Source organism: Taudactylus pleione, unplaced genomic scaffold (genome assembly GCF_031769625.1).
Source record: "Taudactylus pleione unplaced genomic scaffold, aTauple2 ptg001314l, whole genome shotgun sequence".
NCBI lineage: Eukaryota > Metazoa > Chordata > Amphibia > Anura > Myobatrachidae > Taudactylus > Taudactylus pleione.
Genome location: NW_028285714.1, coordinates 2,557,044 through 2,573,056, shown reverse-complemented (window position 1 = coordinate 2,573,056; position 16,013 = coordinate 2,557,044). Strand labels below are relative to the sequence as shown.

The following is a 16,013-nucleotide window of genomic DNA, read 5'->3' as shown; positions in this document are numbered from 1 at the left end:
TCTTTCTCAGCACTGGTCTCTCACTTCCTTATCATCCATAGCCCTCTCTTTCCTTTTGGGTCTCTCTCAATACTTGTTCATGGAGGATTTTGTCAAAGAGATTAAAGTCACGTCACAAGATCAGGGGATATGGTAGCTTTGGCACTATGGTGGCTACTGTCCTGACTACTTGTTCATTGACTGCAACCATTAAGAATGTCTCATAGTCACCTTAGTGGTTCCACAGTGACAGTGCTGGAAACTTGAGTCCATAAAGACACCAGTATTTCAGTCACCCAAAACAATGAGAATTTCCCTCATAGCATTCTAATATGACACAGGCTACAGTCCATGAGCTCATGTAACATGGAATATTCCTTAAAACATTCTGGCCCAGTTACTTTGCTGGCACTTTTTCCACCATGGTGCTTTCACATGTTTTGGTGTTTGGGTTATTCACTTTTTTGTCTTGACATGGCGTGGACTTAGGTAGAAATGTTGCATACAGTAGCCCCAAACCCCTTTTACAGAGATTTCCTTAAATGTTTGTCGTTAACTTTACAAGACACCCCTCTGAAGCTCTCAGTCCAGAGCACGTGTGAAATGACCTATCATGAGAATCTCAATGATCCGCACTTTCAAATTAGCTCCAATTGAAGCAGTTTCTAAAAAACTGTAGACAAATTAGACAACTATGTCCTTATTAGTTTTCCTCTTTCCAAGTGCCAATCATGAAATTGTTGGACTCTCTTGGCGGCCGTGACTCCATTCCGAGCCAAATCTGCAAAATCTGCAAATCTCCCCTAAGTAAAAATCTATTTACATTTTCAAGTACTGAAGTCATCCCCATTGCTACTAAAGTATCGTGAGTCTGAATGGGGTTCTAGCTACACCCCTCAAACTTCTAAAAAAGTGTTACCTTCACAGAGTATTTTTTTACTAGTGGAAATACAATATTTTGTTCTCTTTGCCTTTTACTTGAGAAAGCTTAATATACATTATGGTGACCTAATAAGATTATATTTGCTCTGGGTTAATTAATATGTTAAAATGACCTTGGCTGCGAATGTATAAATTATGTCAATCCTTACTTATCACTGCTATGTTACTATATTATCAACACTTATAAATAAAATTGTAATTGCCTGTAATTGACACATTTTTAGTCGATTTGAATTTAGAAATTTGTGTATGTATTATTCTGAGTTAACTCAAAAACTACTGAACCGATTTTGATGAAACCTTCACTATTCTATTGCATATATTAGGGTATATGATAGCTTATATATCATCATACTTGTACTCAAGGGGGTTAAGCAGTTAACAAAAACCTAATTGTGCGCAGGGTTGTAAGGCTACCGGACTAGTGGTGAGGGAAAGCGTGGCAGGCGGAAAACTGTGTGTGCAGAGCCGCGTGACCTCGAAGCGAGTGGCAGGTGAAGGCGTGGCCAAAATATGTCAATCTTTCAGTCGTGCTGGCCACTCCCGCCATCAGGTCCCTACACAAAATACGTATAAAGACCTCAACTTAAAAAAAATGCCGGAAAAAGCAACTTTAATAATATATATGTTTACTGTAGGAATTATTCAGTAATGTTCACAACATTCGCAACACAAATGTACCCAACTCAGCCAGTTCAATCCCATTAAATAGGACATGATTTTATCATTCTATTCTTATCTACTGAGTTGGACTGTTGCTGTTCACAACAGCTGCTTTCTGATAAATGACACGGGGCCTATTCATCAAAACATAATGATCCATTGTGATAATTATGGTTTGAACTCGCTGCGAGTTCAAACACAGTTTAGGAGGAATTCATCACCATGTGGGTGTCCGATGTGGACCTCCCTCCCCCCGTGGGTGTCCAATCACCAGCTCTCCTCGAGGGGTTCTGATCCGGTGTTGCTGCATCTTCTCCCTCCCCGGATTACCTGCTGTGTTCAGTCGGTGAGTCTGGGTCACATGTCTGCAGTGCCCCAGAGCTCTCAGCTCCGGGGCACTGCAGTGCAGACGCAGCAGGGAGGAATCTGAATAGATCCCTCTGCTGTGGCTGCCATGTAAATCTTCACAGGCTGCCATGTAAACAGCAGCCTGTGATCGGGGGTTATCGGGGGCTGAACGCCATCTGAAAGTGGCGCTCAGAAACATCATCAAGTTCCGAAAAAAATGCTTTTTTGGAGCATGATGAACAGCCCATACACTTATTTTTACAAAAGTATGTGAAAATGTTAATTTTCACATGCTTTTGTGAAAAATAAGTGATGATGAATAGGCCCCACAATGTACCTCCTTGCTCCTGGTAATATAATGACATATGCCTATTTGCACATAAGGGAGGCAGTATATGATAAGATTGGTTTCCCAAAGGTTTAAAAGGGTAGTGGGGCGAGACAAAAATTTTGCAACTTTATTTTTTTGTTCCAAAATGTAATAATTTTACCATCTATTGGTAAAGTTGCCACTGATTATGCATCCACTACTGGGAATTATAATTCCATTTGGATATGAAAAATTAAAGTGACATAATGTTTATAATTTGCATTGTAAACGAGATCAGGAGGCCAGTCTGCTTATTGCAAGCAGTTATAATATAGACAAATAAAATGAAATGGTTATTGATGTTGTTTTTTTTTTAAATAAAAACTGCTTTTAATAAGTTATTCTAAATGTCACTAACAAATGGTACAAATAGTTTAGAATTTCCATTTTTACACATTTATTTTTTTGTTGATTTAAGAAATAAAAGCGTGCCCTTCATTGTGCCACCTAAATTCCATGGACGAGACTGGGTTGGTTTGCAAAATGGAGAACGTATTCAAGAGGACAGTGAGCCCTATATTGCCCCAGATTTTCTCCCACGATCGTCCTTCTGTTCTATGGGTAAAATAATATTTCATATTTTGACCATTAGTGAAGATATTGGTTACATTAGTATAATTAATTGGAAATATATTAGTTTGGGAAGGAGAGAGACACTGTAAATTGTACAGGATATCAAATATCCTGTATTTTTTATACAATTTTGTAGCTATTGTGTTTATTTAAATCATAGTCCACCATATCTCTTCTCACGTTTAGGGGGATCATATATTGTGGGATCCATCAACCCGGCTTTGTATAAATACCCAGAGGACAATGAGGAAACAGATTTTCCTGAGGGAAACATCGGACGCATCTGGTTTGCGGTGGAGTATGAATATGAGACAGAGAGGCTGGTAGTTTCTCTTATCAAAGTGAGGAATCTCCACTTCAGCTCAGACTCCTGTAACCCTTTTGTGAAGATGCATCTCCTGCCTGATGAGAGGCGCTATCTGCAGTCAAAGACAAAACGTAAAACTTTAAACCCTCATTTTGACGAGATCTTCGTGTTCCAGGTACACTGACGCAACACAGGTGGTGTGGGCACTCTGGTTGTTATATTATACCTCTTTCACACTGAATCCATGTCAGCCCTGCAAAACTTGTGTGTGTCATTACAAATGGATGTTTTTAGGCACACAAAGATGAGGTCATAAAATGTGGGTGGTGACACATCTCTGAGCGCACCAAAAGCTCCAACCAGATCTTTTTACCTTGACCGAGGTCGGATTACCTGGGTCGCACCAACGTCATTGCTGCATTCGTCCCTGGTAGCTACCAGTGTAGGATTCCCAGGTAACACAACCCAGGTTGACCCTTAAACACTAAAGCTGGACCTGAGTTGCCCTGGCAATAACCCGGGCTAATAGTTTGGTGTGAAAGGGGTATTAGTATTTATAAATTTAATGCAACAATTAAGTCATTTATCATCATACAACTAAAAATAATGTACATGATTTTAATGAAATAAGTGTGTTCAAGGTGCTTTCTATCCCATCCTTTTGCTAAGAGTATTTTTTACCTTGATGTTTTCCTTTAGTGTCTTATTTAGTGTTAAGGGTCATGCGGGAAGTAATGAAAATATTACATTGAAACACTAACACTATACACAAAGCATGACAACCATACTATGCATATCCTTCAGACATAAGCAGCTCCAAATAGAGGAATGCATTGTGTTTAACAGGTTTTTCAGGGTAATGTACTTCTGGTTTTGTCAAAATTAGAGATTTTATCTTTTCTCATTCTTGGCAATAAGCTAAAATATTCCTTTTTCAAAAATTATAAGAAGTCTGATAAATTTGAAGATACAAGTAGGATAGAAGTTCCTCAGATATAGCTTGATCTACATAAACTTTACAAAAAACAAGGTGTCTTCAAGTTTTATAAAATACAAAGGTGCTTTTTTATACTGAAAAATATTTGAGGTCTGAGTTTTGAGGTCACAAACTTCAACTTGTGTTTTCTTTCAGAAGTTAAATTATAGATACACACTTATTAATGTAAGTATGCACTCATAGGGGTAAATTTACTAAAGTGAGAGTTTTTAGAAGTGAGTTTTAAAAGTGATGTTGCCCATAGCAACCAATCAGATTCTACTTAACATTTAACTAGCACCTTCTAGAAGATAATAGCTAGAATCTGATTGGTTGCTATGGGCAACATCACTTTTAAAACTAACTTCTTAAAACTCTCACTTTAGTAAATTTACCCCATAATGTCAACCTTTATATCGACATGGTTAAAATTGCAACATCATACATGTGGACATCTGGAAAATGTCGACATATGTCATGTCGACATTGTGAAAATGTTAAAATTAGGATTAGGTTTTGGCTTAGGGATAGGGGTTAGAATTATATTGTAAGAAACTAAGGCTTTGGCTAATGTCAGTGGAAGTTTGAGGATGGTCCAGTGTGAATGTTAGAGGGCTGGAGTTAAGACTGCCAGGCTACTTTAAGGAGTCTCATGCCTTCTTATGATACCGGATTCATCTTGCGGTGACACATGACTAGAAAGTCTACAGGTGGGCTTTCTGTTCCGACAGGTCCAATTAAGCATGTCTATTTTATTCTACTACGCATAAGCATATCTATTTTATTCTACTATGTGTCAGCATGTCTATTTTATTCTACTATGTGTCAGCATGCCTATTTTATTCTACTACGTGTCAGCACATTCGGTATGAAAAGCCGGCTGCCGCATGGCCGGCAGTTCGATTCCCGGCAGCGGCAGCCCGACAAAAGAGCAGAGCCCGACAGCGGAAGCCCGACAGCGCTGGAAATCCCAATCGTCCCTAAGGTAAGTACTTACTAACCTAACCAACCCACCTAACCCTCCTTAGGGGTGCCTAACCCTAACCTCCCCCCCAAGTGCCTAACCCTAACCTCCCCCCCTCTAAGTGCCTAACCCTAACCCCCCCTTCCCCGTTGCCTAAACCTAAGTTCCCTGGGGGGTACCTAACCCTAAATCCCCCCCGGGGGTGCCTAATCCTAACCCTCCCTCCTCCTAGCCTAACCCTCCCGGGGGGGTGCCTAACCCTAAGCCCCCCTGGTGCCCTAAACCTAACCCTCCCCCCCGCGGCTGTCCGCTTGCGGTGCCCGGCATCCGCACGATCGGGATGCCATGCGCCTGTCTCCCGGCGTCGGGAAAATAACAGTCGTCTAGATTTTAGACGCCTGTCATTTAACCCTAGCCGGGATTGAGGATTCGGGAAACCGGCGGTCGGTATTGCGGCCGCCGGCTTCCTAAACGTATCCCCTTGTCAGCATGTCTGTCTATTTTATTCTGCTACTTGTCAGCATGTCTGTCTATTTTATGCTACTATGTGTCAGCATGTCTATTTTATTCTACTACGTGTCAGCATGCCTATTTTATTCTACTACTTGTCAGCATGTCTGTCTATTTTATTCTACTACGCATAAGCATGTCTATTTTATTCTAGTACGCATGCATCCAGTCCAGCACCAATAAAGCGTATCTGAAATACTACATGCTACCTACTTTGGACCACTCACACCATTACGACCGTAGGGAACATTTAACACAGCAGCAAACAACTACAAAATCAAATAAAATAGTTAAATATTCCATTTTAATTACAATACATGCACAACAAAACGTGTTTAAATGTTAATTCTCAAAAATAACAACAATAATAATAATAAAAAAACATTTTAGTTATTTCTTGGACTTTGGTTTTCTACTTTGGGTTACAGCTCTGACCTTGTTGCACAATTTTCCACAGGTATCTGGGAAAACATTACAGCAGAGGACTCTGAGATTTTCTGTCTACCATGTGGATAAAATAAAGAAGCATTATCTATTGGGACAAGTTCTTTTTCCTATGAAAAATGAAAATTTAACAGATGATGGTAAACTCGTTATATGGCGGGACCTAGAACACGAAAACTCAGAGGTATGATATTATTATTTCATCTTTCCATTTGTGCTGAACTTTTGATACAAAATATAGATTACTAATACATAATTTAACACTAGAATAACTGGATTGGAAATGTTATACACAGTATGTATTGAGTTCATTGACTTAAAATAAAAAATTGCATTTTAGTTATTGGGTATGCACTAGTCATTGGGTCTGGTGAATGGGAAATTCCCAAAAGGGGAGATGTGGCAATCTGCAATTATATGGCTACTAAAACTCACTTTATTAATACTTTGAATTCTACCTAATAGAAAATGTTACTTATGATAGAAGTTCTTCTTTCAGCTACAAATTAGCATGAAAAGCTGGATTTAACATACAACTGATACATGCTTTTTTAGAATTAAGCTAGATACACACTATAGGATTTTGCCCAATGCAGACCGATTCAGATTCAGCCTGACCAAAAGAATCCCAATGTACAGCATACACGCTGCCAAATAATCATTTTGTTCTAAACGATCCCTTCGTTTCCAAATTGTCTCCGTAAACTGGGCCTGATTCAGCAGAGGATGCAGAGGCTATCGCAGCTCCTAACATGATAGTAACTGTGATAGCATTATACAATTATGCAGCAGGTGGCTACCATGCCTCCTGCATGCATTACTGATCCAAGCTGCTTCCTTCGAAGCAGCATCGGATCATCTGCGCTACCATCGTCCGGCTGAGTGACCACAGGGTCACGCAAGCCAGCCGCCGCAGATGAGTAAAAGAGCCCAGGAAATCTCCGTCAGCCAATGGAGATCTGGCCTTTCCACTCCCTCCCAATGGCGGTGACATGCCCAGAAATGGCAACAGACTGTCAATCACTGACAGTCTGCTGCCGGACTGCATGCAGGATTGCAGACCCGTACTGCAGATGCACAGTACGGGTCCAGCACAAGCACAGATTCCCAATAATCGGGAATCTGCGATCAGTGGTGCACTAGTGTTCACTGCTGAATCAGGCCCACTATACACTAGACATCGGCCGAAGTCCATACTCACTGCATTTTCTGAACGATGCCAAAATAAAGTGAATGATATAGCGCTTGCAGCACTCTCTGATAATGACAACTTGCACATGCCGATTACTGCACATACGCAGTAGCTTTACCAGGTCCAAACCTGGAAGTAAAGTGATTGCATACTGTAAGTGATCAGTTTGCTTCTTGTCCCTTCGCAGGCATGGGCTCTTATCTGAGTCCATGCCCTTGTAAAAGGATTTTGATACATACTCCCCGATAAATAATTTGTCATTGCTACAATATGTGGCGATAAGAAATTATGCTAATCGGGGGTAAAATACGATCAATAATACATCGGCCCCTAAGTCCTTAGCTTTTAATGTTGTCACTTTCCTGTCCCATTAATACAATTTGTCAACTTTAAGAACTGCTTCACTTTTGCAAATAGATAATCCTCCAGCACATATAAAACATTAAATAAAATCAGTGCTTGTACACCTTCAAGACATTACTTTACAGGCTTGTGTAATCCATGCTTCAATTTTTGCTAAACACATTGTTTTTTTCTCTTGCTTCCTTCCACTGAACATATCGTCCTGACATCTCTTTTTATCACAAGGCAGAGATTTCTTTTTAAATTCTGCTAGGATACAGCAAGCACAATGGTGCTCTCTGGGTATCCAATCCAGATCACAGCAGAGCACCAGGGCACTAGTATTTGACTGAAAAGCAGAAGGAGGAAGCCAAAGAGATAAGCAGTGTATGTAGTAAAAGTTACAGTAGAATGTGTTCAAGTCAATAAAATCATCATCTTTAAAGAGGATAAGCCTTTAATAATTCCCTGGGGGAGACCTATTCAGAGCAGATAACAGTCAAGTATTTTACAGAGGTATTCCAGAGTTTATAGCATTTTAATTAAATTCAATACAGATAACAGTATTCCTTGCTAAATATTTACTGTCTCTTCCTAAAGCCACCATCAGAGTATGGAGACATCCAGTTCTCTCTTAGCTACAACGACTACCTTGGACGTCTGACAGTGGTGGTGCTTCGAGCAAAGGGTATACAATTCCAAGAGGAACGTGCTGTTGTCAGTAAGGAGAACTCTGTTTATTATATGTTATAGTGTCCTTAAAATATAGCCTGAGATATATGGCATCAGTTTTAACTGTACTTCCAATGCTTATTACTAGATGGAGATGTCACAACTGTTTGTATCTGTCTAAAGGACTACTGTACTGTCAATCTTGAAAAACAGCATTATGCCACAAAGCGCATTATTAAATTATAAATGTTACGTTTCACAAAAGAACAAGGTTCTATTGGTGTCATACTGTACCAAGAAAAAAAAATCAACATTTTATGTTAAACTTTAGAAAGAATTATCTGATATTATCAACATTTGTTGTTATTTTGTGTGAAATGTCTGAATCATATTTATTTCATTAATATGTTTTTTTGTTGTTGTTTTTTCTTAACTCGGCTTTACAGCATAGGTCATGTTTTTATTTGACCTAAAGCCCATATACATCAGTCTGTCCACTGGTGTAAAAGGTATTGCTCGTCTAGAAGTAACTAACAGCAAGGAGCTTAAATAATTGCCAATTAAATGACCTCATGCATTGATAAAACAGAGAAGTATACCAGCTATTTAATAAAGCATGCAGCTAGTTCTTTTTTCATTAGCGTTGGCTATATTGTAAATAAGGGCTTATGGGAGAAGAAAACATATGTAGCTTATTATTATTATTCTAGCATGCACATCGGCCTGATCTGTTTGAATGCACTGACCAGCTTCCTTCATTTCATACAACTCTCCCAATTACATTAACCTGAACTTATTTGATTTGAATAATTGATGACAAATGTGTTCTTAATATACATTTCTTAATTCATGCTATAGTAAATAAATGGAATTTTAGTGGGAAAAAGCAGCATAGCCCTGTTTACTGTCAAAAATTAATTATAATGTGTTATATATGCCAGTATTATGGTCACTATGTAAGCTAGCATCACATTATTAAATAATTTTGCTCCATGAATATTTCTGCAGAAATACACATTTTACACACCAGAGGTTCCCAAAATACCCCATTACAGTCCAGGTTTTCAGGATGTCCATGCTTAAACCCTGATGGCTAAATCAAAATGACTGAGATACTAATTAAGTCACCTCAAGCATGAATAGCCTTAAAACGCAGACTGTAATGACGGCGTTTATGAATCTCTATTGTACCCTGCCAAGTTTTTTTTCTAAGCCACTATAGTATCTTGTCTTTTTATTACTCAGAATGTGAGACTTGTTTATATTCAACATTAGATTCAGTTTCATAGGATTGTCTGACCACCACACAAACGGATAAGATTACGTTTCACTGAATTGCATCTAGTAGGTTGACAACTGATTAAAGATCCTTTATTTCTGTTGCACACATAGTACATCAATATGATTTAGATTGCTATCCTATCAAGGTTGTGAGTCATTGCCTTGATACCAATAACACAACGACGTTGAGTCATGATTTCGGGTCTTGTTTCATAGACACCTTGGAAATGTCACCAGATTTCTCTTTGAAGGTCAGCAAAGACCAATTAAAGCACACTTTGCAGCCAACATTTTTGCCCAGTGACCTCATATTAATTATGGCTCCAATGTTTTTTCCTTACTAATTAAGTTATGTTAATATAAACCGTAATATAAGCTGGAAGTTGCAAATAGCTTTTTATCTTGTATCATGTTATTCCAAATTGTATTTGTGTCATAAAGAGAGTGAAGGAAACAATAGGGGATATTTTATTGAGGAAAGATGATTTTGTAACTTGTTGTCTAATGTGTTATTTTTTAAACCAGCATCAATTGGATGTGATTTTCAAACATTAAGCCTCAGTATGTATAAATCTGCTAACATGCACAAAAAAGGGCTGATTCTAACTTTACAAGTGGTTCAAATACATTTATGTTTTTGTATGCTGGGTAAATACTGGCTGTTTTTGCATGTAGCCCACAAATGCTGGAAAACTTTATTTTTAGACTGTAGTTTAGATTTGAGTTTGTAAACACCCCTCTCCAATCTAAATCTCTCTGCACATTTTAATCTTCCCCCCTGCTGCATCCTTATTTTTGCTTTGCTGCCAATCAGGACCAAAAATATTAGCAAACTGCTAGTCTGTAAACTAAACACTATGGAATAAAATTGTTAGTTCCTGCAGTGAATTTTGACCAACATATCTTTGATGGTCAAGTTTATTTGTTGATGATAATGACTGTGGCATCTGTGTTGCACATTTTGTAAGATTTATGCCTAAACATATTTTTGCAGTTACTTTGTGGGCGTATTTTATCAATCAACTTTAAATCAGGCAAGCTACAGTATTTTGGTTATTGTACGCAAAAAAAGGATGCAATATAGACAGTCTTCAAAGTGAGAACCATGTCTGCAAAATGTGTGTCTGTGTTTTATTGTGCGTCTATGCATATTACCCCTTGACATTGCACTGTTTCTATAGAACTCAGTATTGTCGTTGACGACCTGCTGCTTAAAACCAAAATGCGTTGTGCTATGTGATACTTATAGCCTCATTTATCAACGAGTTTATCACTCAAAACTAGTGATAAATATCACTTTTTATGTTAAATGGTGCTCAGCCAATCAGCTCCCAACTGTCAACTGTTAAAAAAATGACAGTTGGGAGCTGATTGGCTGGAGCACCATTTATCATAAAAAGTGATATTTATCACTAGTTTTGAGTGATAAACTCGTTGATAAATGAGGCTATTATAAATAGCATAGTTTGAAAACTACAGAAAATAACAGTACTTGGTCAGATGGTCAACAGTAACCATGCTGACATTCATAATGTCGACATTAGAATATTTGACATGGTTCAACATGTCAACAGGCACCATTCTGATATCCTCAGAATGTAGACGGCCTCGGAATGTTGACTCTGAAGAAGCCGACAGTTGGGATTAGGCACTGCCGAGAGAATTAAGAATAGGCGATGGGTGGAGGTTAGTATTAGGCTGCGAGAGGGGGCATTAAATTTAGGCACTAGGGAAAGGGTTAGGGATTAGGATTAGAGTAAGGTGGTAAAGTACTCAACGGAATGCCGCTGCTGAGACATCGCTACATGAACTACATGTCATGTGACAAGCTAGACCAGGAAGACGACACTGGAGCTGCCACTGCTGCCCGGAGATGTAAGATATCACTAGACCACCAGGAACGGTTTGTCGATAGTTTACCATGTCATCATATCATCCGTGTAGGCATGGCGAATGTTGATATAGTCACTGTCGACATATTGCATGTCAATCTGATGCATATCAACATGATAACTGATGACCAATCATACCAGACCCCAAAAGAACAACAATTAAATTGCAATTAGGCAAAAACCAAACTTTGATGTGTATTCAACTAAACGAGCAACGGGCAACAATGAGGTCCAATGAAAAAATGGTCAGGAGTTTGCTGCATATCAAGCAGTCACTGATCCAGTGTAAAAGATAGTAGAGACATACAGATATGTCCTTATACATCTTTGCTGCAGGCGTGCTAAAAAGCTCCTCTTAGTGCGCCAGGTCCTGTGAGACTCTGCTAGCGCCGGGTGTCTCTTTTCACCGAAAATGCGTCTAAATCACATTGCAATGTAACTAGAATGCACCAGCAATGTGACTAGAACACACGAGCAGACTGTGCTGATTAATTATATATGTGACACTTTTATATCTGTGTGTGAGTCCCTGAATCTGTATATGAAGTGCTACAATGTAGCGGCTGCAACTTTTTTCATTGCAAGTTCCGTTGCGGTTCATATACAGACTCAGGAGATGTGCACTAACCATTGGCTTACATCTCTGAGTAAGGCCCACAGTTATGAAGAGGAAGAAAAGCTGATGTCAGGACTAAGAATGACATTTAGTTCACTGCCTTTAGGAGCTTTGGTTGAGTATTTTGTGGATTTAATGGATGGTTGTTTTGGAAATGGGCTGAAAAAGTCGTTAAAACTGAAATAATGGAATAAAGGGGAGATTTATCAAAGCTTGGCAAGAGATGAAGTAGAGAGAAATAAAGCACCAACCAATCAGCTCCTAACTGTCATTTTTCAAACAGACTAGAGAGAGAGAGAGAGAGAGAGACTTTAAAAGAGGAAAAAATGTATATTAAATTGTCATTAAAAATCTGAAATGGTAACAGTTGCTAAACAGGTGAATTAGTATTAATAATGTTGGAAGAAAATTATGATATTCTGGCAAAACTGAAATGTAGCTGGGTAAACATTATAGGCAATTAAACTAGTACATTTGGGAAACATAGGAATGGTGGAGGGGTTTGGGGTATATTTAAAAATATGTTAAGACCTGCCTGTTAAACCTGGGGTGAGACTTTAAAATGGAAAGGATAGATTGTGCTACTGCTACTGAGTAGTAACTATACTTGATTGATCCACTCACAAACTTCTCTGAATCACAAAACATTTATTTCACACTAGGGGTGTGCATCGGCCACTTTTCGTGTTTTGTGTTTTGGTTTTGGATCTGGATCTTTCTTCGTGTTTTGGATCTGGATTGGTTTTGCCAAAACCACCCTTCCGTGTTTTGGGTTCTGGGTTTTGTGTTTTGGATCTGTATTTTTTTTTAAAAAAGCATAAAAACAGCTAAAATCAAAGAATTTGTAGGTTTTTCTGCTCCTATGCTATTATTAACCTCAATAACCTTAATTTCCACTCATTTCCAGTCTATTCTGAACACCTCACACCTCACAATAGTGTTTTTATATCCAAAAGGTTGCACCGAGGTAGCTGGATGACTATGCTAAGAGATACGAGTGGGCGGCACAAACACGTGGTCCATCTAGGAGTGACACTGCAGTGGCAGACAGGATGGCAGTTTGAAAAACTAGGCCCCAAACAGTACATAATTCAAAGAAAAAAAAGAGGTGCAAGATGGAATTGTCCTTGGGCCCTCCCACCCACCCTTATGTTGTATAAACAGGACATGCACACTTTAACAAACCAAACATTTCAGCACCAGGGTCTGCCACACGACTGTGGCTGAAATGATTGGTTCGTTTGGGCCCCCACAAAACAAGCTGGCAATTAATCTGTCCCTGCACAAACTGGCTCTACGGAGGCAAGATGTCGTCCTCATCCTCCTCATCCACCGATTCCTCACCCTCTTCAGTGTTGTGTACATCCTCATCCTCACAGAGTATTAATTCGTCCCCGCTGGAATCCACAACCACAGGTCCCTCTGTACGTTCTGGAGGCTGGTCTCCCTGGAAGAGTTGATAATTCATTTTATGAACATCATCTTCTCCACATTTTGTGGAAGCAACCTCCTACGCCTTTCGCTGACAAGGTTCCCGGCTGCACTAAACACTCTTTCGGAGTACACACTGGAGGGGGGGCAACTCAGGTAAAATAGAGCCAGTTTGTACAGGGACCTCCAAATTGCTTCTTTTTCCTGCCAGTACAGGTACGGACTGTCTGACATGCCTACTTGGTTGCTGTCACCGATGTAATCCTTTAACAGACAGACGCACGCTTGTCTCTGCTGCTTTAAGGATGCAGGTGCGGCTACAGCCCACACATTTCACAAAGACAGAAAAAAAAAGAAGAATTTTTTTATTGTTTGTGTAGCGCACTTTGAGGGTTACACCACCCTTTAACAGACAGACGCACGCTTGTCACTGCTGCTTTGAGGATGCAAGAGCGGCTACAGCCCACACAATTCACAAAGACAGAAAAAAAAGAAGAATTTTTTTATTGTTTGTGGAGTGCACTTTGAGGGCTACACCACCCTTTAACAGACAGACGCACACTTGTCGCTGCTGCTTTGAGGATGCAGGTGGAATCTAGACGGGATTTGGAACCGGGGACACACTACCTCCATCAATTGTCTATATCCCACTGCACTAATGGCGGATACCGGACGCACGTCTAACACCAACATAGCAGTCAAGGCCTCAGTTATACGTTTTGCTTCAGGATGACTGCTGTCGTACTTCATCCTCATCGCTAGGGACTGTTGGAGGGTCAATTGTTTAGTAAAAGTAGTGGTGTTCCTACTTCCTCTCTGGGATGATGAACAACTCCCAGCAGCAGGAACAGCACTAGGAGGAAGTGGTTCTTGATCTTTCCCTATTTTATTTTTATCAGAGAAAGTTTGGTCCTCCATTTATGTTATATTGATATATACGTGCGGCTAAGGTGCACACAAACACAGAAAATATTTTTTTAGTTTTGCTGGAGAGTAGTGCACTTTGTGGGTTACACCACCCTTTAAGAAATGAGCCAGCCGATTCTTTACTTATGGGACACAGGCGCACGCTTGGCACTGCTCCTTTGTTAATGCACGTGCAGCCACAGTGCACACAATTCACAAACACAGAAAATATTTTTTTATTTGGTTTGGAGTGTACTTTGGGGGTTACAGCACCCTTTAACGGTCAAGCCAGCCGGCCCTTTACTTATGACACAGGCGCATGCTTGGCACTACTTTGTTGATGCACGTGCGGCTACTGCGCACACAATTCACAAACACAGAAAATATTTTTTAATTTGGTTTGGAGTGTACTTTGGGGGTTACAGCACTCTTTAACGGTCAAGCCAGCTGGCCCTTTACTTATGACACAGGCGCACGCTTGGCACTACTTTGTTGATGCACGTGCGGCTACTGCGCACACAATTCACAAACACAGAAAATATATTTTTATTTGGTTTGGAGTGTACTTTGGGGGTTACAGCACCCTTTAACGGTCAAGCCAGCCGGCCCTTTACTTATGACACAGGCGCACGTTTGGCACTACTTTGTTGATGCACGTGCGGCTACTGCGCACACAATTCACAAACACAGAAAAAATATTTTTTTTTAGCACTTGGGGGGAGCACCCCTGATGGACAGAGCACCCCCTGGACAACACTACAGCACCCCTTTATGACTGGGACACTGCACAGGACTTTGGAGTGGACACAGACCCTATGGACAACTGACTGCACAACACAGTCCTGCCAGCCCCTATGGACTTTGAAGTAGTGGACACAGCCCCTATTGACAACAGCAGCACAGCACAACACAGCCAGCCCCTATGGACTTTGAAGTAGTAGACACAGCCCCTATGGACAACAGCAGCACAGCGCAGCACAGCACAACACTACTCTGCACTACACTACACTACACAGCCCAGCCAGCCCTAACTCCCACCCTCCCTCTTCACTGTCCACAGCCGAGTGAGAAAATGGCGCCGACGCGGGTACCTTATATAGGATCCAAAACCCGCGAGACCCGGAAGACGGGATGATGATGTTTTGCCTCGATTTCAGATCCGAGTCAGGCGGGAAAAGTCGAGCCTGACTCGGATCGGCCTCGGATCGGGGGGGCTCGGGGGGGTTCGGATTTTAGAAATCCGAACCCGCTCACCCCTATTTCACACATAATAAATTTGACATAATCACATAATTAATATCTCTATATGGAGAATAAGATTTAGCAAAATTGTTGCAATTACTGTGACAGCTCTGAGTAGATGGAGTGTATGTATCTATAATTAGATACAATTGGATTTAATTACTCACCGCTCAGTGTATCGACTGTGTTTGGTATCCAATAAGTTCATCCAAGCATCAGCGTTTGAGAGGAACGAAACGCATCGAAGGGGTTCTATATACAGTGACCAGTTCCGTCAGCTCCTGGAGTTTGATTTCTACTCTATTTGCCATCCACCGCCAACCTTTTTACAAGCGCCAAGGGATGTCAGCTCGCAGAGAGTAC

The 16,013-nt window shown here is 40.3% G+C and overlaps 1 protein-coding gene across 1 annotated transcript in view; it reads left to right on the top strand.

Moving 5' to 3' along the window:
• The window catches only part of LOC148443207 (synaptotagmin-15-like), a 55,219-nt gene that overhangs the window by 9,615 nt on the left and 29,591 nt on the right, over positions 1–16,013 (top strand). The window contains exons 3-6 of the mRNA XM_088463049.1: positions 2,721–2,863; positions 3,062–3,357; positions 6,090–6,260; positions 8,211–8,331. Coding sequence (XP_088319175.1) covers positions 2,721–2,863; positions 3,062–3,357; positions 6,090–6,260; positions 8,211–8,331 — 731 coding nt within the window. The remainder of the gene's footprint in view (positions 1–2,720; positions 2,864–3,061; positions 3,358–6,089; positions 6,261–8,210; positions 8,332–16,013) is intronic.